General features: G+C 40.2%; 1 protein-coding gene across 1 annotated transcript in view; it reads right to left on the bottom strand.

Annotated features, from left to right (window-relative positions):
• The window catches only part of b4galt2 (UDP-Gal:betaGlcNAc beta 1,4- galactosyltransferase, polypeptide 2), a 143,920-nt gene that overhangs the window by 8,285 nt on the left and 114,479 nt on the right, over positions 1-21,156 (bottom strand). The window contains exons 5-6 of the mRNA XM_061045029.1: positions 19,713-19,835; positions 2,315-2,419 (exon numbers count right to left, since the gene is read on the bottom strand). Of these exons, the coding sequence (XP_060901012.1) occupies positions 2,315-2,419; positions 19,713-19,835 (228 nt within the window). The remainder of the gene's footprint in view (positions 1-2,314; positions 2,420-19,712; positions 19,836-21,156) is intronic.

Genomic DNA, 21,156 nt, shown 5'->3' with positions numbered 1-21,156 from the left:
CCAGATATTGCTACGGAGTCTTTGAAATGCACTTATTTTATTTATTGAACATGACCTCGTTTAGTCAAGCATTTCAATTTCATCTTTTTTATTAAACTTTAAATATCCTGTTATGACTGAAAATGGTTAATCAGTCAACGGAAAAATGATCCTCCCTCAGGTCAGTAACTCCTCAAAGATAACATCTGATGGCTGTACTCTTTTCTTGCTGATGCTTAATTTTTCCTTTATTTAGTCACAAATATAGTAGTAGCATTAGTAGGGAGAGTATTTATTTTTTTTGGGGTGGGGTTGACTTGATGCTGAACTTACACATGGTGCGTATTTGATGCTGTGTTTTTAGTATTTCAGATTGAGTAAACCAAATGTAAAGGCATCAAAAATTAAAAATGTAAAGTTTCAGGAAATCTCCTGCAGAAAAAATGTCCTGGCAGTGTGGAGAAAACAATGAAACATGGGAAATAACATTTCCATAAACTATAATTGAACACTTAGTTGAATAAATAAATCATGAAAACGCTAAATAATGTATAATGTTGGATGTTGTCTGCATGTCTGTAGGGTTGGGGGCATGTTAAAGGATTCATGTATCTTTCATGTTTCCTCTTTACCTAACAACAACTGTAACCGTGACAGCAGGGATGCAAAAAAGAACGGACAAAGAAACAGTTTAGATACATGAAAACTGTTATTGATAAAAGAACGGCCTGTGTGCAGAAAGAGAGTAAAAGCAAAGGGTATTCAGAGTGAATAGAAATATGTTGCTGCACTCTTTGGTTTCAGATCTGACCTGTGGACTGTGAATAAGAAGTGGACTTAGCCTCTTGGATTCAAAAGTAGACCATAATGGGACCTTAATTACACGTGCATTCTTTCAAATAGCCAGCAGGTTCGACTTTAACAGGTTCAAAAAAAAAATTCCAATTCTAAGAGAAAAAGACCTGACATCTCACTTTGATTTATGACCTCAGGAAAAATGTTCCCATTGAGTTTATAGTGATATTGAGTCACAAACACTGGTTTCAAGTCTTCTTCAATATGTTAATTTTGTAAATAATGGTCATTTACAGTAATTTACAGTAAAGAGGCCTTGGCTTCTTCACTACTACAGCATTTCATCACTCATGTATCCACTTTATACATCAAAATATGGTCATTACTGCCTTCAATAAGCAACACACTAAGGCGACAGAAATAAGGCAAAACTCGAGACATTGTTCACCAACCAGTGGGGGGAATCTCCATCCTACTTTCTGAGCCAACAACAGAAGGCTGTTTATGAGCATGTCTGGATCTGCTCAAGGTTTCTGGCTGTTAAAAGAAGCTTTTTTTTTTCTCACCAATACTTGCTGGATTGATGTTGAGTCTCTGTTAAGAACATAAAAAGTATAATATGGACCTGCTCCTTTTGCAAAGTGTACTGGGATAACATGCGTCAAGAATTAGCTCTCTACAAATAAGAATGAATTAATCGATTGAAGGTAGAGAATTCACATTTGTTGATTCAGCCTTTGTGATGTTTGTGATTGGTAGTGTTATATCGAAATGTGTTTTGTTGCACTTGTAACCACTTCCAACAAGTCGCTATGTGCTGGTGTATACTGTTCTTCTCCATGACCTCTTTAAAATGAGAAAGTGAATCACTTCAGGTCAGTCTATGCAAGATTTTTAGTGGACGCTAAGTTACTGAAACAGGTGAAATGGTATAGATTGGGAAATAGTCAAAGTGATTTTACTATTGTTCTTTCATCACTCAGAATCAAAACTGACTTATAAGGAGGGCTCATCTTATTGATTGTTGAACAAGGATTTATTATCCAATACATCACTCCTATTATGGCTTCCAAACACAAAATCTCCCTCAGAGAGTAACATGTAGTTTATATTGGGAGTAGATATTTCTTTCTCTTTCAGGAGTGCTGATTGAACAATAGGCAGGTATGTTTGTGAACAGCATCAGCCAGGACATGGATTTTTTTTTTTAATGGTAAGGTTTCTCTTTAAGACATCACTGGTTAAAAAGGTTAAATGTCTTAGCATGTGAATCCAGTAAAAGTGGATAGAATTAAAGCAGTTCAAGTTGAAGATAAAATACAAAGAGAATCATGCTGGGCTGTTTTACCTCTCACAGAAAGTAATCACAAGAATCTGTTACTGATATTACGCCCTTTGCAGAGCCACATAGTTGTAAGTCTCTTGAACGCAGATGAAAAAGTTTGGAAAGAAAGATCAGGTTTGTGTAACTATGAGACAAAAGCGGCGCAATCGATACAAATGTGAAGCCGGCGAGCGAGTTTGGACAATGATGCAGTACCTCTGTGGGTTGGGCTCGTTGTGTTTGTCTCTCTCGTGTTTAATCATTCTGTAGCGGCCGATGCGAACGTCTGGCCTGGACACCTTCATCCCATTCAGAGTGATCCTGCAAAACACACAGATACAATATCTATTAGAGGGAAGAAAGGGAAACAAAAAGAGACAGAGACAAAGAGAGAGACAAGAGAGGAACGCAGCAGATTGAAAGATAATACTAACCAACTGAAGAGGGAAATAAAGAGAGGGCGTGCACCTTCAGTTTATATGAAGATGAAGCAGAGCAGGATATAATTAGCATTTTCATCGTCTTATAATCCATTTTTTGTATTTGTAAAATGTATTTAGTTTAGATTGAATTTACCAAAATAAAAGACTAACGTTTTCTTTTATCAAAAAAGCAACCCCGAAACAAGAAAACATAAAAAACCCACAGAGCATTACATCCAAGATAAGAGTGCTTAGGTGACTTTTTGCCTAGAAAATAGATTCAATTATTATCAAAATAGTGAAAACAATATGCTGGATGTATTTTATCACTTGAGTGAAAAAAGTCCTCTGAAGAGTAAAGTAGACAAACACTAAAAGGTATCGAAGGCTCTCTGTTCTGTTTCAAAAGTTAAAAAGCCTTTATGAATTCATGGCTACAGGTAAAGTTAAAAATGAATGGCAGACCGACATGTTTAAGCCTTACAGTCTATGGTTTCAGCTCATCAGAGCCTTCATCAGGGTCAGGGTATTATGAAAAATTGTTTTAGGTCAGTCAACTTTTAGATTACAGGTTTGACGATTCAACAAATAAAAGAATGCCCAATAAATGCTCACAAATAGTATAGCTTGAAGCTTGTTTTAAATTTGATGCGAGCAGTAACTGGGAGCCAGTGGAGGGAGATGAACAGCGGAGTGACATGTGCTCTTTTAGGAAGGTTGAAGACCAGTCGTGCTGCTGCATTTTGTATCACCTGCAGGGGTTTGATCGTGCATGTAGGAAGACCTGCCAGTAGAGAGTTGCAATAGTCGATGCGTGATATCACAGGAGCCTGTACCAGGAGCTGTGTAGCGTGTTCTGACAGGTAAGGTCTGATGTTTGTGATGTTGTACAGGGCGAATCGAAGACACTTGAACCTTAAATGTTGGCTGGTCATCAATCATGACACCCAGACAGACAGGGCAGACAGAATATGAAAAATTAAACGACAGATCAATATAACCAGCCACATGTACGTTTCTCAGCGTCAAACGAAACAGCATTCCCTTGAAGTGAATGCCAGCAGTAACCCACTGGTTATGAATAACTCAGGACAAAGGTCAAGAGTGGACTTTAACCCAGCAGACCAGTGTTTGTGTCAGGGGTATTTCAACTTAGGTTGACAAGTCATTTTATACAGAAGTGTCAGGAAGATCAAATGGTGAAAGCATTTTGGTCTTCTGAAGTCCAAAAAGTATTCATACTAAATCTTCAACCTTATTGACTGGTGAATATTTGATAAAACAAGACTTTTAATTAAAATAAATACAAACCTTTACCTTGCAGATTCACAAGTGTGGGTACACTGAAACGGAAAAAAAACCCCCATCTTATCTACACCAGAATATGCTTACTCAACTTTCACTGCTGGCTAATGGTGTATGATCACACACTGCATGCTTTCTAACAGCGCTCCCAGGGCTCTTTATACTCAGTCTAATAATTCCCCGTTAACACAGCACATTGCAAACAGTGTTGCACAGAAACAAACAGAGACCTCCTGGCTCGTACTGAACGACCTCAGTGGAAAGAACAACTGGTCAGACAAAGAAACAAATTGTTCAACCTCAGGTGCTGTGAACTTAGCTGGGCGCCAGGTGGGGAAAAAGAAACAGATTTACAGTGTGTTCCAGTTAAATAAAGCATGAGATCAGAATTTTTAGACAGAGTGGTAATGTAGTAATACCTCGAAGAGGCAATGCAAGGGCAAATGTGCACAGAGATTTATATCTAATGCAACAAGAAATGGAGTGCAGGCAACACAAACAGCAGATTTGTTCCACATAAAGCCCGGCTTAAACCCAGAGGTTGACAGAGGCATTGATATTCATACCTGCAGTGATATAAAGGACTGTGTATGTGCGTTCTGAATGAGCAAGTTTTGTTTGTCGCAACGCTCTGATTCATGCAGTCCTGCTGTCTTAAAAAGCATCCAAGCCTGATATTGCTCCTCAACAACTGCTCGACTACTCCACACTTCTAGTGCCTCCTCCTTTCTCTGTCTCATCTTCTCCCCCACCCTCTCCTAGCTGCCTATTTTCATCTCCTCTTGCTCCTGCTTTCCACTTTTCTAATTTTCTTGGTTCCATGGCTCCATAATCTCGGCTCCACTTTTCCAATCTGTGGCTTTAAAAGACTGATAGCGATATCCGTGAAGGGCATGTATGCTAAAGGTTGAAAGCCACTACTTTAATCTGACCTCACAGGTCAATTATTGTCAAATGTTTTTCATCATGGCACAAAAAAACAACCTCTCTGCAGCTGCAATAAAGGTGTATGAAAGGGTGAAACACCAGGGAACTGTTCTGGAAAAAAAAGGGAAAAGCCATATATAGCCAGATATATTGAAGGTATATCATCTGGCAATAAAACCATCCATAGAAAATGAAAAGATAAAGAATGTATTTCTGTAAAAAGTGTTATTAATGGATATTCTAATTGACCATGTTTTAATTAATAGATGATATAACTGAAAGTTAAATTCTAACTTACTATACATCTTCTTAGCTAACGTCGGTGTTTAGACCCTGTTGCCTTACTTCATTATTTAAAGGAAATGTTACAAATCTTGCCTTCCCCTCCCCCTACCAAAATAATATTAATACATGGAGTCAGTAGGGGATATACGTAGCAAAGAAGTGAGAACACATAACATGAAAAATGATTTTTCTTACTGTATGTCTAATAGAGACCAAAGCTGAAATGTGTTTACTATTCATAGTTTTCAGGCATGTGACTGGTGCGGAAGCCTGGAGGGCAAACAGAGCTTTGGAGAGTGTTGGCCATCATTGTACACTCTATGGACCTGCAGCACAGGCTCGTTAATTTCCCATCTCTTCCAAAAAGAGGCACGCTAACAGCACCTGACAACCGCAGAAAAAACTAGAGACCCTGCATCAATCAGTAGTATTTGCCAGAACTTGACTTCGGTGATGTTTATATAGATTTAAGAATGCTTTTCCTTAAACTGCCACCAGGACAGAAGCCTACACAAAAAGCAAGTTAACATTAGCTAACCATATTGTCAGGATAACCGTCAGCGGTCACTTTCAGTCGTGTGAGTTAAAAAGGCAGTCAAATTTAGCTGACGTTTGCAGGATCAGGAGAAGTCTTTAATCCACGATGCTGCCTCTCTTTGGTTTTCTTTCTCAGATGGGATTCTTTAAACGTACCACATGTGCTTGTCCCCTCGTCGGGTTATGCATCCAGTTAACAACAACTGTCTATCTTTTGAAATAAAAAATGGAATTTAACTGGTTAAACACATCGGTGGTAACTGACATCGGCAACTTCTCCATCACATGCAGCAGTAGGAAACCTTTTCTTGTCGATCTGGAGGACAGTTCCATACGTGTGTGATGTCAAACTATGATCTGGCCTACATGTACTGTATGTGGCAACCAGCTCTTTAGCCAGACCGACTCTACAGTAGTGTAGGCAGAATATACTGAACGTAACATCCTGCTTCAGGCTGCTGAGTTTCCATCCTGACATTATGTTATAGGCTTATCTAACTGCGTCCTGGCTGTTTTCTTATCTTCCCCAGCTTGGAGTAAGAAGCGTATTATAGGGTAAATGGGTGTATTTCCTAATGTATTTGTTCTATATGGGCACATTTTTTTTTACTCCCTAGCATTTCTGCTAAGCTGGACCGTTTTAGTTTGCTGTTCTAGAAATGAGTATTCTGCTTTTCACATCTTCTTTCTCTTCTTCTTCTCTCTCAGGGCCTCTTTTAGCTTCTTCATCCTTTCTGTCACATCCTCTGGTCCTTTCACCTCCCCTCTTTTCTGATGCTGCTCTTTTCATCGCTTGCTTCTTTTCACCTTCTTAATCCTCCATACCTGTTCTTTATCTCTTGGCCTGCCTTTCTCAACCCCCACTTCCTCATCTCTCCTTTCTCTTCATCTTCACCTTTCATCCCCCCCCCCCTCCTCTTCTCCTACTCAGTCCAGCAAAAAAAAACAAAAAAAAACAAAACCCTCAGAATAAAGTTAAGTGCCATCAAAGGCATGTCAAACCAGTAAGAGGCAGAAAACACCAAACAGCCCTCCCATAAATAAATTCAGTAGAAAAACCAAATAACCCATCTCTCTCTCTCTCAGTGACTTTGCTGACTTGGCACACATGCATTCATGATTGCCTTTGTCAGTGTCTCAGTGCGCACACTATGAGCATGCATGCATTTGCATAATTCAGAGATTTATTATGGTGCAAATAATATGAGTGTGAGGGTGAGAGCAATGCACTCCTCTCCTCTTCCTCTACATCTTTTCAGCAGTGCAGTGATACATTATGCACAGTTCTGCATCTTTAAAATAATCTTCTCTGTGCCAGATCCCTGCAGCGTGTGAGCTTTGACTGTGGTGATAATAGCTAATAGCTCCTTTCTTTTTGAACTTATTCTGAATGAATGATAATATGCTATTTTTATACTTCAGTTCTAATTAATAACATTATTTTTAGGGTATGAAAACAATAAGTTGGCTGTAAAGTTCCATTTGTAACAGGCTGTGTTAAAATCTAAGTTTACCACATGAGCTGTAAAGTATGATAACACATGGGAAGCACTGACACAAGACAAATATTGTGGAAGACATGGCCCTTGTCCTTTCACGATGCATCTTACTTTGTGCTTTTAAAATCAGATATATGGAAAATTGAATCACAATTTACAATTTACATAACCAATGGTCTCAAAAAACTTGAGCGGCGGCCATTAGGCGTTTAGTTTAGTTTAGTTCACAGCGGATCAAGTGACTGTGTGTTGTATGAAATGGGTCCCTGATCGTCACAACAAAACAACGTGTCTGCTCCGCATTTTTCCTCGACAAAACTAAAAGTTGAAGCATCTTATAGTGTCTATTGTTTATGGACCAAAACTTTACTGTCACTGGTCTCATTAACCATTTCAAGAATGTGATGGCCTCTAGATTAGGAGAGGACTGTAGGGCCGTCTGCTCTACCAACTGAGCTGCAGAACGCCATGAAGTGAGGTTTTGAGCATCTAAAGAGCTGCAGTGGGTGGGGACCAAAACAGATTTTAATGGAGAGTAAAAATCAGACTTAAGGTGGCATCAATGTCTACATAAGATAAATATTTACAACAAAATTGAAGGTAATCAAATAAAAACATGGTCCTTACAGCTTGTTTCATTGCCCGCTAGTGGCCAAAATAAACACATGAATCTGAGTTTAAACCATTTGATTAAGCACTTATTCAAAGTAAACATCATTCACATGAAGTACCCAAATATTTGTACTTGCACGTTGTGAGGAGGTTTAATTACAGATGAGCCACAGTGTTTGAACAGCTCTTCTTTTGTTTACTCAATCCAACTTCTTTATTGTATTAACTGGATTCCATTAAAATCACAGCGTTGATGGGCATCAGTGTGACTAGGAAGACTTCTAATACAAATATGGAGATGGAGCAATCATCGCAAATGAGTAATCTATGTGTGCGGTTAAATGATTGGAAGCAGTTTTAAGTTATTGTAAATAATCCTTGAAGAAAGGCAGAAGCAGTTTTCTGCCTTCTCGAACACGAGTTGATCAGAGTGTTTACTTTATAGTGAAACATCATCAGAGCTCGTTTGAAATATTGTTCTTCCATGTTGCGTCTCTCTCTGTTCATTTCCCTTCACACTCGCTCTGAGAAAGTCTCTGCGAGGGCGGGTTTTGTCTCCGTCTCGTCATCTGTCAATACCAAACCTTGCATGGTGATTAAACACTCTTCCAAGTTTATTGTTCACAAAGAGAACACACACAGAGATGCAAGAGGAAAAAACAACAACTTATTATTCCACACATAAGCATGAATGAATACACTCACACATTTTTAAATATATAAAGCTCAGGGTTGTTGTTTCTCAAGTGTTCGGGTGCACTCACACAATCACGCACATGGTGGTGGAGGGGGGTTAATTGTGCTTAAGCACAGTACGGGACAACTTTGCGAGTGTGAGTGTGCCCTAAGTTTGGTTTCAGAGCGGTATTGCGAGCAAAACATCCAGCCTGCGACCTTGTGTGTGTGTGTGTGTGTGTTTGTGTTTGCATGTGTGTGTTGTAATGAACTTTTTAGAAACCAATCAACCTTCATTCTTCTTCTGAATTTCTTCTAGGCTACTGTGACGGCCTCAGGCTATGTGCGGTCTCCCTCTTTTGTCACATCCTGTTGAGCCAGGTTGTGACACTACACTGAATAGTGTGTCCTTGACAAAAAGAAAAAAAAAACTGCAGCCGGAGCACACAAACGCTCCAACAACAGAACAGTGCAGTCATTATTTTCCACCGCTGTGACAGGCAGTAGGCAGTGAGATAGCATGACAGCATTGTGTGAATGTTATGTAAGAGACGGGACACGTAGGACACAGGGGAGCTGCAGGATGGAAAGCTTCAGCGTCCCCTCCTCCCCTGTGATGTATATAATCCAGAGACGACACATTTGACAGCCACCTCCACAGAATCACAGCAGGTGGGTGGCTGCTGTGAAATCCCCCCACTGTGCAGGACCCTTTGAGCATTTTTGACTTTTTTTTGAGGGGAAGCTAGTCAAATCCATGGGAGAAGTGGGATAACAAAAAATGGAGACAAAATAAGATGATTGATCCAAGATGAAAAAAAAAAAAAAAAAAACGCCTCTAAATTTGGGATCTTTTTTGAGCCTTGTGGGTCTCTCCTGACAAACAGTGAATCAAACAAGATCTTTGCACCTTAAAAAAATACTTAAAAAGTAAGACAAAAACCCAAACAAATTCAAGCCACAAAGCAACTTCATGATGCTTTCACCTGTGAATTTCAAACTCTTAACAGATAAGTTCAAATCCACATCAAGACCCCTTAAAAATCATCCTTTTAATCTTGTTAAACTCCACACTAGAGCAGCTTTAAAAAGATGTATGACACAATGTCTTCATGCAACATCTCCTTGAACAGATTCTGCATTTAAATAACAAACTTTCTGGTGTCGGAAAAGTTCTCATATTCGTTTTTTTAGTCGGATACGTCCATATGCATTTCTGCACTGGTTGGTAGTGAGGAGGAAAACGGTCCATGCAGGCAGTAAGGCAAGTTAACAAGTCAAAACAACATTATATTGTACAGTTTCATAATATTGAGTGTTATTCAAACAAGACACTGTTGATTTGTCATCAGTCATTTAGGAATAAAAGGCTCTATGTTAAAACATCGTCATGGAGTCACGTGCCTGTAGTCACAAACATTTTGAGAGTACTCCCACAGAGCTCATAATTCAGCTGAAAACATTCTAGCAAGGAGTCTTAGTTTAGAAACATTCTTCAACAGGAACTCTGGGGCGGAAACTTTTATCGTAGTTAGGAGGCGTGGTTGACCCCGTTGCTAGGTATCACCAAGCGGCAACCTCTTGGGTTGGAACATTAAGCCAATGCGGAAGTGCAAAAACCTGCAGTTTGTCGAGTGTCCACTTGAGGCTGGCTGCAGGAGCCTCGGAAGTCACATACACACCCCATTCAAAAAAGTTAGTTTTTACAGTAGAAATGTACATGTTTACAGCCTGATACAAAAAACAAAATAGGTCTGATTAGTTACTGTCCTCATGGTCACACACTGTACGGGGTTGAATTTTTTAACAATGCTTTAGTTTTGGTTTTATGAACGATATGTGTTATCCATAGTTAGACGATTAGCTGACCTAATTGACAGGTAGGCACGGTGTAACGGTTTGTCAAGAGGCTTAAAAACCCACCTCAGCTCTAAGCCTGTCGTTAGGTTGACTGAAAGTTAGGCTGAAGCAGCATTTCCATCATGGCAGCTGCTGCGGGATGAGCCTCTGGAGCCCAACCTGGCCTAGATGGTTGGCGTCATTAAGGCTTTGTCCTTTAATATTTACAGTCTATGGGTATGACACATTCTTTCAAAAGCTGTGATTGGTTGGTCCAAAAGAGAAAAAAAAGTATGCTCAAAAAGCTCTCTTAGTCATAATTGGCATAGAAGGACCGGGAAATTGATGGGCCGAATCACAGAATCAGACATTGTCAACGCTTTAATGTAATGACTATCTCTGAGTTGATTGCATTGTAAGCTGCTGTTTTAAAGTATAGCCTGAGGCGCTGGTTTAGCTCAGTCGGTTCGATCAGGCACCCCATGAACAGAGGCTCTGGCACACTAGTCACAGGTTCAACTCTCAATCCTGACCATGTTTGGTGGGCGTCATATCCCACTCTCACTTCCCACATTTCCTGCTGTGTTCAAATAAAGGCAAAAAGATCAAAAATAGCCACAAACAACTGTATAGCCTAAAAAATGTTTGAAAACACATTCCCATTTGCACATTAGCCTCTTCACATGCTGATAGTTAAATGTATTTACTCACATTTATTAACTAGGCGTTGCATTGGGTGGGAGATGTAAGCACATCTGTAATGAGATCTACCACGAGAGCAGATATATTTCATAGAAAGGGGTAAAACACGGGTTCAAGAAAAAGTATAAATTTGTTTTTACTTGATACAATTTATTTGATTTGTCTGCATGTACACCTTTAAAAAACACCTCCCCTGTCCCCTTGTTAAGATTTACAGATGTTGATGTGTTTCATGTTTTATCAATCTGTTTATTGTGAAGCTCTTTGTGATGCCTGGCCTTAAAGGTGTTACATAAAAAAGACTCAAGCTTGCACAGTGTCAGGAAATCTGAAATCTGAAATCTGAAATCTGAAATCTGAAATCTGAAATCTGAAATCTGGAAATTTAACTGTTTTGCCAATATCCGACAAAGACTGCAACATCCTGGATTAACACATTACAGTGAAAAGGTGAAAGGTGAATTCCCCCACTGACAGAGAATAATGTGCGGTTAATGCGGTTGGGGATCGTTTCAAACTCGCATGTATACACCTCAATCACACCCGTACTGGCCCAGGCGTTCTGCACATGCGCCACAGTTCCCGTCCTGGGCCTTGACCAGGAAGTGGAACATCAAAAAAACACATAGAAGGAAGCCAGCAGACATCAAATGGCGAGTGCAAGAGCGAGAACTATGCATTTCTACATGGAGAGAAGATGCTGTTTATGTTGTGCCAGATGAAGGAACATGGATGGAAAGGCATTTGGTGGTTGTTTGTTATGTGACACAATAAGTCAACCGGACAAAGGTCCAATAGTAGCAAGCTGAAAGAGGCATCTCGCCACCTACAACAGCGGAGTCGGAAACACTTCTATACATAAATTGTTTCTCTCTCGGTGCATGAATACTGGGACAAGGACAGTAGTCCCGGTAATTGGCCTAATTAAGCTAGAACCGTAGGTCAACATAAACTGTGCACACAAAGCGTACACTGAATGTAAGCACAGCAGTTTATCTTCGATCTGTTCCTTAAAAGACACAATCCTCAACCCAAACCATTGCATGCTCACATTTTCCGGAAATATGAAGGTGAACAAGATGACGTGTGGTTATTTCCTGCTTTGCTGCTTTCTTGCATGTTTATGTCCTGCACTAGCAGCTGCTGACGGAGGCTGTTCTCTCCGGCCAAAACTCCTGCTCGATGCTTCATTTCTCTTCGCCTCACGCCCTTCATGTTCCTTTCCCCCTCCACTTTATTCCCTGTACTTGCTTCTTATTTTCTTGCTGAGCATCCTCCACATCTCTAAAACTACCTCACCATGTTTTTATCCGGTGCACCCTTTATTATTTGTGCCCTTTGGTGCCATTTTACACAGAGGGTGTAGAAGAAGGAAGGCAGCTGAATGTATTCAATTCAAAAACCTCAAACAGGATCAAACCCTTACTATGAAGGTCACACACAGTACAAGTACACATATCAGAAGACTAGATAAGTCACATACAGCACAGCTCCAGCTACATTTTAAGTAGTGTTTACACCTCTGAAATATTCCACAGTTGCACATTCGTAGTGTTCTCAAAGACCAGGTTTAGATTTAGATGAAATACAATACATATAAATAGAAGTTCATTGTGTCAAAAAGGTTCAAGTTCAGGGACAGATCATGGTCTTAGGTTACATATGATAATATATTTGGAACTTATCTAAGGTGCCCTTCAGTTGAAGTGTTCAGTAGGGGGTCCACAACCTCCAGACCTGAGGCCCTTCAGGTTTGTAAAACTAAAAGCATGTCAGAAATCTCTTCTGGACCCAGACAAGCAGATCCTATAAGGTCCAGGGGTATAAACCTTGGAATCAATACTTCAGGTAGCCAGTGTAGGTGTCTGGCTTTATATGACCAACTTTTCAATTTCTTGGCTCCAGGATGCTGTCCGCCGCATTTCCAATAAACAGGAGCTGGTGAAAAGCTTTTATAGGGCACAGATGTGTCCTCAGTGTCTGACTGGGATAGAGAGCTTTGTATTTCTGAAGAATTCCTGAGAGGTTTGAGGGTTAGTTTGGTGATGCGGCTGATAAGCGAATCAAAATTCAGGTCAGCATCAGCTAAAAGTCCTTGAGTTCTGAATTGGTCTATGGTGCTGGGGATTGGGAAGCGTTGGTTTGTAGCCTTTGCACTTTGCACTAATATTTCAGAACAACAGTGAAGCAGAGGAGCACCACCTTCATGCTTCAGCCATCTACACACACCCTTTTCTATTTTTTTTTTTACAATAATTTCCAACTAAAGACAGGTTTGACAATCATTATCAACCTTTTTTGAAGTTTGTAGAGTTAGAAATGCTCATGGTAACCATTCATTTGAATAACCTAAAAATGTGTGTCTGCAGATTCCATCATCTTCACATTCACATTGATTCTACTCCAACATTTAGGAGGTCCTCTCTACTGTGTCTCATCATTTTATTTTCTGTGACGATCACATTTGAAACATTATGTCATCAAAGAACTACGTGCTATGTCTCTTTGCTTCTTCTTGCCAGGTCTTGTGGACGCTTGGTATTTGTCCAACGTTTAGAATACAGAGACTTTAATGATGGATATGACTCACTTGGTGAAGCTTGCTAGAGTGTGTGACTGTCTGGGTGCGGCAAATGCCTCTGATCCAGTACTTTAACCTTATTAAATACTGGACTTTTAAAGGAAGAAAATACATGAATTTGCCTTTTCAGTCTGTTTACAGAAAGTGCTGTTGTATAAGTCAAATGAACCATATGTACAAATTCAGTGTAAGAATTTAACTTTAGGTACAATTTAATTTAGTCAAGGAGTGCAAAATGTATCATCCAATCAGTTTGATTTTTGAGGAACTTATATCAACGAATGGAGGACAATTGTGTACGAAATCTGTATTCTTGCATACTTCAAAGACAAAAGTGATAACAGCTGTTCTCAGAAGCCACGCTCAAGTGGAGAACAGGCCTTCTGTTATAAAGCGAGGCCAGGTAGTACCAACTGAAATTATAACACACTCACATTTGTACAAATGATACTAAGAGGCATTCATAGTAGTGTGACAGAAAGTAAGATTCTCACACGTGCAGGCGGGGGCAAAGTAGGGATCAAGTCAGTTTGTGAGGTGGAAAATTAAGTTCTAATATGATACCAAGTCAAGTAAGAGCAAGGATCACTATTACCAGTGTTTTTTATTATCACAGGGGCTGATCTGTTGTCCTATTTGATGCTTTATTAAAAGGCTTATGGTGCATTTTTGTTACTACTGAGTGTGATGGAGAACCTTGGGGTTTTCTTTTTTACCTCAATTTAATTAAAAGGTTTATTGATCTTAAACTTTCGCAAGTTTAAGATCAATATTTTTTTGATCGCAAACTCAAAAAAGTGTTGGTGTGTACATTCCTTCATATAGTGATGCTATCATGGCCAACGTGAATGCACAAAGCTGCAGGAGACAATCGAATAGTGCAATAAAATTGTATATTCATGTACCAATTCTCTTCTTATGATCCCTTCTCAATATCTGTACTACAGATGGAATAAAGTGCTGGAATGATTCTCAGTATGGACCCGCCTAATGCAAGCTTATTGGTGAGTATGCATTTCTCTGTTTGAATAAGGCCCTTGTCAAAGTAGTTGAAGAAATGAAAAGAGAAACTAACTTGATGAAACTTAGAAAACGATGAGCCCCCAGGCCCATTAAAGGACAGAAAGAGCGTTAATTAAAGGAAAACAAGCAAATAAAGATTAAACTTGATATTTAAAGTACATGACAGTGTTTGCAGGCCGGACCCAAGGGTGGAGACTGTTCCACAACCCGGAAGTGTGATTGAACTTATCAAGGCATGGCACGCTCAGAATATCGTGACTCTTACAGCATTTTCAAGCCTTCACAGAAACACATGCTATCCTCGCTCTGCGCTGGCTATGGGAGTACATGACTCCTGCCGAGGCTCTGATGAAAACCACGGCTGGGCAGGAGGGGAAGAGGACCAGGAAGAAAGCCAGAAGCACTGAGAGGTGGAGTCTGTCATGGAATCCTTTGGGACAGGTACGGTCTTTGCCCGAGGCTATCACTCCATGTTCTGAGTGGGTGAGAGTAAAAACCCTTCCTCTCGCAGTAACACCAATCTTTTTGTTTTAACAGGAGTGGGAGGGGGGGGAAGTTGCACTGGCAGCTGTGGAAGTGGCATGTGTCCTCCCCGCCACAGGAACGGGCCACACTGAGCGGCACAGACAGCTAGCTCCCTCGGGCCGGCCTTACACTAGCAGGACCCATTTCAGGCAGTGGCGCGGTCTGTGGCATCGACCAGCATAAAAAAGGAAAGTGCTGGAGGCAAGCGAGAGTGGGGAGATGAGAAAGCAGACGTGGAGAGTTAGAGGGGCAGAGGAGAGGAGGAATAGAAGAAGAGAGAGGAGTGGGTAAAGAGCAGTTTAGTCATTTGGTTGATTTCTTACAGAGCGAGCAGATGGAGGGTCAGTGTCGCACTCAAGGACACCCCGACTGGACGCCAACTGATTGGCACATCGGCTGCTTGCAGAGTTCAAACCTGTGAACTTTGGTACCTTCTCAGTGCAGAGAAAAACATCACACTCTCTCATCTATACTGCTGTTCTTTTATATTTCCATCTCTACAAACAAAACAAAAAAAAGGGTATAAGTAGCAGAGAGTGAATGTTTGTCAAAGCTTGTAGAATGTCAGCAATTTGCATTTCTTCCACAAATAATGTGTGCATTTTCAGTCCTGCTGCTGTTGGATACACACCCGGTATCAGCACATTCTCAAGAATGGGAATTGGAAATGAAAAAATGGTATCGGGCCATCTCTAGCTAACGCCAGCATACTGACTTACTCTGGATGACATTTTTGCTGTCAATCAATCAATCAATCAATTTTTATTTGTATAGCGTCAACTCATAACAAGTGTTATCTCGAGACACTTTACAAGAAGCAGGTAAAATACCTTACTCTTTGTCTGTTAACATTACAAAAGAGCAGGTAAAAAGACCTTACTTATTGTTATATTACAAAGATCCGGCCTATCCATCATGAGCACTTTAGCAAAGCAGCAAAAGTTACAGTGGTAAGAAAAAACTGCCTTATTAAAAGGCAGAAATCTTCGGCCGGATCCCCGGCTCATGACGAAACAGTCTTCACAGGCCTAGACTGCGCCGGGCTTGGAAAGGGATAGGGGGATAGATGGGATAAGATGCAGGAAGAGGGATAGAGAGCAAGGGGGTGGGGGGTGGGGGGAGGTAGACCGTCCATCAACAATCCGGTGGGTGTGTGTGTGTGTGTGGGGGGGGGGGTTGTTCTGGCAGGCCATCAACCAACGATCCGGTGGGGAGGGGGTCATCTGACGTAGGATGAAAAGTTGAGGAGTCCCCAACTCTTCATTAGTTCTTGTAGACATTGCTTCCAGGATTTCAGAAAGACCAATGACTTCTACTTGTGTTGTTTTTTTGTACGCAACCAAATAACTGAACACAAAAATTTAACAGCACTACTCAAAATCAAACAGACAGCAGAACGCTTCAGATACGAGAGATCTTGTCCTGCACACAGAGATTGTGCATAGAATTAAAGAGATTTTCATAAAGAAAGATTTTACAGAAGGGAAGTGAGTGGTCGACTTATTAACTGACTTTGACAGCCTCAGCTACATCTACACAGAGCCCAGTGCACACACACCCCCCCCCCCCCCCCCCCCAACAGCTCGGTTTTCAAGGGCATATATCCTTTTGATTGCTCCGTGAAAAGCTTAAAAACAAGCCAGCCCTGACATGTGAAGGTGGAGGGAGAGAGGGAGGGAGTGTGAGCCTCAGAGAGAAGCAAGACAAACACTTTATGCCAAGCTTTTTATCTGTTTATGTCAGGAAAACAACTTCAGTCAGGCAATTCAAACAGGAATATAAACATCTCCTGATGAATGGACAAACTGGCAAACCATTGATTTAACCCTAACCCTAACCCTAACCATTGATTTAACCCTAACCCCTAACCCCTAACCCTAAACCCCCTCTGTGATTGTCTGTGTTGCTGTTTATTCAGTTTAGTCTGATTGTTGGTTGTGTCATTTGTCTGATGTGGTCTTTGTTTCCGATGTGCCGCAGAACAGGAACCTGCTGTAAACCAGTTTTCACTGAGTCAGGCCCGATTGACGTTTGTAATGTTACTTTTAATCCTTCATGTATAATAAATGAAAAGAAGCTTTGTTCTGTTATTTTTCTACAAATATTTTTTTCATTAAATAACTAAGAGACCAACTTTTGCTATAAACAACAAAGAGAGGGTAACAGAGAGGGAAAAGAACAGTACAATAATATAACCCTGCAGTTTTAGTTACTAGTTCATCCTTTTTCTATCATCCTGTACCTGAATTTGATGCCAAACCCTGCTAACATATCTACTTCTATGTTTTATCCTTGAATCTCTTCAGTTTGATCGACAGCTGCAAACAAAAACACAAGACATAGATACAACGATTTAGAAAACTAATAAAGTGTGAGGGTTAAAACTGTAAGTTCTATGGAAAAATCTCAATTTATCCTTGCATTCAAAACGGACATTTGTCACCCCTTCGAGGCGAATTCTTAAAAAAATAATGGTGAACTGATAACTTGCACATCCAGACGGCATGGAGGCACATTGCCACCTTATATGGCACCTTATACCTTGTCATCATTTGCACGTGGGCCTACAGCCTTCTCCTACATGCTACTCCGCCTGTAGTCGGCTCAATCTTAGAATGGAGGCCTGCAGTGACCCAGATTCATGCTGAAAAAACTTTAAAACTGCTGCTCCATTTGAGGTTAGAGACCTATCAGTACCCTGAGTGAACTAAAGCACAAGCTCTTCCTCATATAATGTATAGTCTAATGCATAAGATATTAAATGCCTTGTCTCCATTACTGCCCGTTTAAAAGCAGCAATATTAATGCAAAGGATGCTACCTTAAGCTATCTCACTTTAACTGTAATGACAATAACAGCCTAAGTAAGGCTGTAGCTGCAAAACTATGAACTGACATGTTTACAGTACACTAGATTTCCCCATGTCAAAGAAAATATTTCAGTGGTTTTATCCAAGCGGCCACCTCCAGTCTTGAAAATGAAGCCAATGCGGAAGTGAAAAAAATCCTGCAGTTCACCGAGTGTCCGCTTGAGGCTGGCTACAGGAACACCGGAAGTCACATACACACAACAGGCTAAAAAAAAGCAGTTTTTACAACATAAATTAACATGTTTACAGCCTGGTTGAAAAAACCACATAGGTCTGATTAGTTACAGGGACAGTGTACAGCACCTTGTTCAAAAACACTATATTGTATATTGTACATATCTAAGTTAAGCTTGAACAACATTAAACTGTAAATAGTCTGTTGGCTGTATAGACAGAGTGCACGAGCGTTCATTTTGATGGCAAAATGTTTGAGCGATTTACAGTTTTTCCTTTAAAAACGTGGACTTTAATCATCGCCCCGCATGTCAGCTCGCATTCCATAAAAGCTGAAGAAGCTTCGGTTGGAGTGCAGAAAATATCCCGAGGGAAATCTTCAGCATCTAATGGCCGACTGCAGCTATTCTCCAATAAAAAAAAAAGAAGTTAGAGGTTGAGCTTTATCTGTCATCCTCTGACACATAATTGAGCACAAACACACTCCGTAACACACATACACTGAACATGGTTATCCAGTTAACTACACATAGATCTCTTTTATCACCTCCTGCAATCTCCTGAACAATGCTGACCGACACAGTTCACTCTCAAAAACAGCAACTTTGGAAAAAAAGCTCCGTTTTTTTATCCTCGTGATGCTGTTACGCTGAAAGAAGAACGAAAAGCTTAAGAGAGTGAGACGGAAAGAGGCACAGACAGACAAACAAATAAAAGAGACTGAATAAAGATGGAGGTCTGTCATGTCCTGCTGTGTGTGTTTTTAATTACAAATCAATCCAGATTCTTCAAAGGCAAGTGTGACTGAATTTAAAATGTCTTTTCAAGCTTATTCAACAAATAAGCAACCGGCAGCATCTCCAGTTATGATAATCTAACCAGACTGGAACACCTAGTATTATTATTATTATTAGCAGTAGGAATCAAAAAAATGATAGTGTATTATAAAGAATACTGAAGGGAAACAGATCAGTTTCAGTACAATACATGAACATTGTTAGCTGTGATTGAAGCGCAACGCAAAGCTGGTCCCATTAGTCCTTGATAGCTCATTCATTAATCAGTTAGATCAGCAATTCACCCGGCAAATCAACACTTTCCAGTCCAAACAACTGTCTGAGTCTGAGGCTGAAAATGAAAGACAAAACGGTGGAAGCAGTTGAAGATAATCAGGCAGGTAGAAGTCACGCGCCTGTCTTCCTCTCAAATGGAGAGGAACTCCACATTCGACTTCAGTTCACTTCCACACCAACATTCCTGGTGAACTTGAGCGTGTCATTAAGCTCTGAGTGAAGTGCTTCAAAAGGTTCATTTATTTGCTAATTACTCTGATTCTCTGAAGAAAAAAAAAAGTCCCGTTCATCACTCCCTCAGCGGAACTTTCATTCAGAGACTTGATTTCAGCACATTTGATGCAACAGTCTCCATTTGAGGCTGAAATGATGTGAATATCTCTGCGCACGTCAATGGGATGGACTGTGTTGCAGTTGGTGTTCTGACAAACAACTTTTTTCCAGACTGAGTGGAAAGCAAAATGGTCCATGATAGACCACTTTCCTGTGAATTCATGTTGGCCGTACTTCAAATAAAATGCTAAAAACTCTATCTGGGGGAATAAACAAAGCAAATGTCCAATTACCTGTTGTAGATGTCGTCGTCCTCTCCTCCCCAGCCCCAGTACTCGTTGGGGAAGCCGTTGATTTTCAGAAACTGTTTTTTACTGAGGCCTGACACTCCTCCAAAGTAGCCTGCGTACGGCAGCCTGCAGGTGAAGATAGACGACGCAATAAGGTTAGAAAAGGGAAAGAGAAACGGTGAGAGGGGGAAGGAGTTCAGAGGACGCAGAACGATGTTTGTCTTGACGTGATCATTTCTCCGCTCTGTGCTGCCACTGACAAGAAGTGCCAAAGTGTTTTGTGTTGTTTTTACATGACAATGACGATAAAGATCAAATAACTTTGAGATGTATACCATTACAAATGAACTTAGTTTTACCTCAACACACAAAAAAAACAAATACAGACAGTATATTGGTGCCATTAACTCTCTGCTGCTTTTTACCTTTTCTGTCAAAAATAATAAACCTCAGAGTATTTTCTGTATTTCTTTTTGCCGCTAAAGAGGAAATCACTGTCAGTGTGTGATCCACGCACAAAGAGCCGTATTTAACTTTCAACAGCCTCATTTGTCAAGCCAAAGAGAAACTAAAGGAGACGACAGTTTAATAGCAAAGCGAGCAAACAAACAGGAAGAAACAATCCTTCTAATCGCTGCATCTCGTTTCTTTTTGAAAGTTACTAGGAGTGATAATCAATAATTAATCATAAAGTCAATTAATTTGCTGAAACCCTTTCAAGGATGTTCAGGTCACTTTTTCAAGCTTATTGCAGAATAATTGTGCGCTTGTCTACATCTGTGTTTAGCTATAGGTAAGTCTTAGTTCATGACATAACATACACATGCTCTACTACGATCGCACCTCATAATAATACCATCAAAATGGAACATTGACAAATGCAATAGCTTAATCAAAGAGCTGCGAGTATTCAATAAATCAAACGTGTGACTGATCAGCATTATGATGAAGAAGAGAAAGGATGCAGAGATGACATGGCTCTCTACATACAAGAAGCCATGTTTGTTTGTTAGGTAGATATAGGCTTGAATAAATTTCATCTTAATATCAGGATTTTTAAGAATCATTCTCAACAATTATGTTTTATCCAGATTTAATTATGAATGAAAATAATAACAATATGAATTCTTTGCATTTTACATCCCTAACAGCCTCACACTCAAATAATGATGTCAGTGTGTGTTAATTGAAAATGTATCATGAACAGCAGCTTCTCGCCGTGCGATACTGCGATGCGTTATCTTGTGTTTATTTTTTCACATTAAAGAGACGACAGAATCTACATCAGAATGAAAACCTGAAGTGTTTTTTACGATCAGATCTCGTCCTAATGTGTCGAGGGAATGATGCAGTTCAAATGGATAAACACATGGTTGGTTATAAACAATAACAATGAGCCATTTCCATACATAATCCACTCAGTACAAATGGATTGGCCTGCTGTACA

This window comes from Labrus mixtus, chromosome 8, assembly GCF_963584025.1.
Source record: "Labrus mixtus chromosome 8, fLabMix1.1, whole genome shotgun sequence".
Lineage (NCBI taxonomy): Eukaryota > Metazoa > Chordata > Actinopteri > Labriformes > Labridae > Labrus > Labrus mixtus.
Note: the sequence above shows the minus strand (reverse complement) of the source record. Positions and strands in the feature narration are given on the sequence as shown.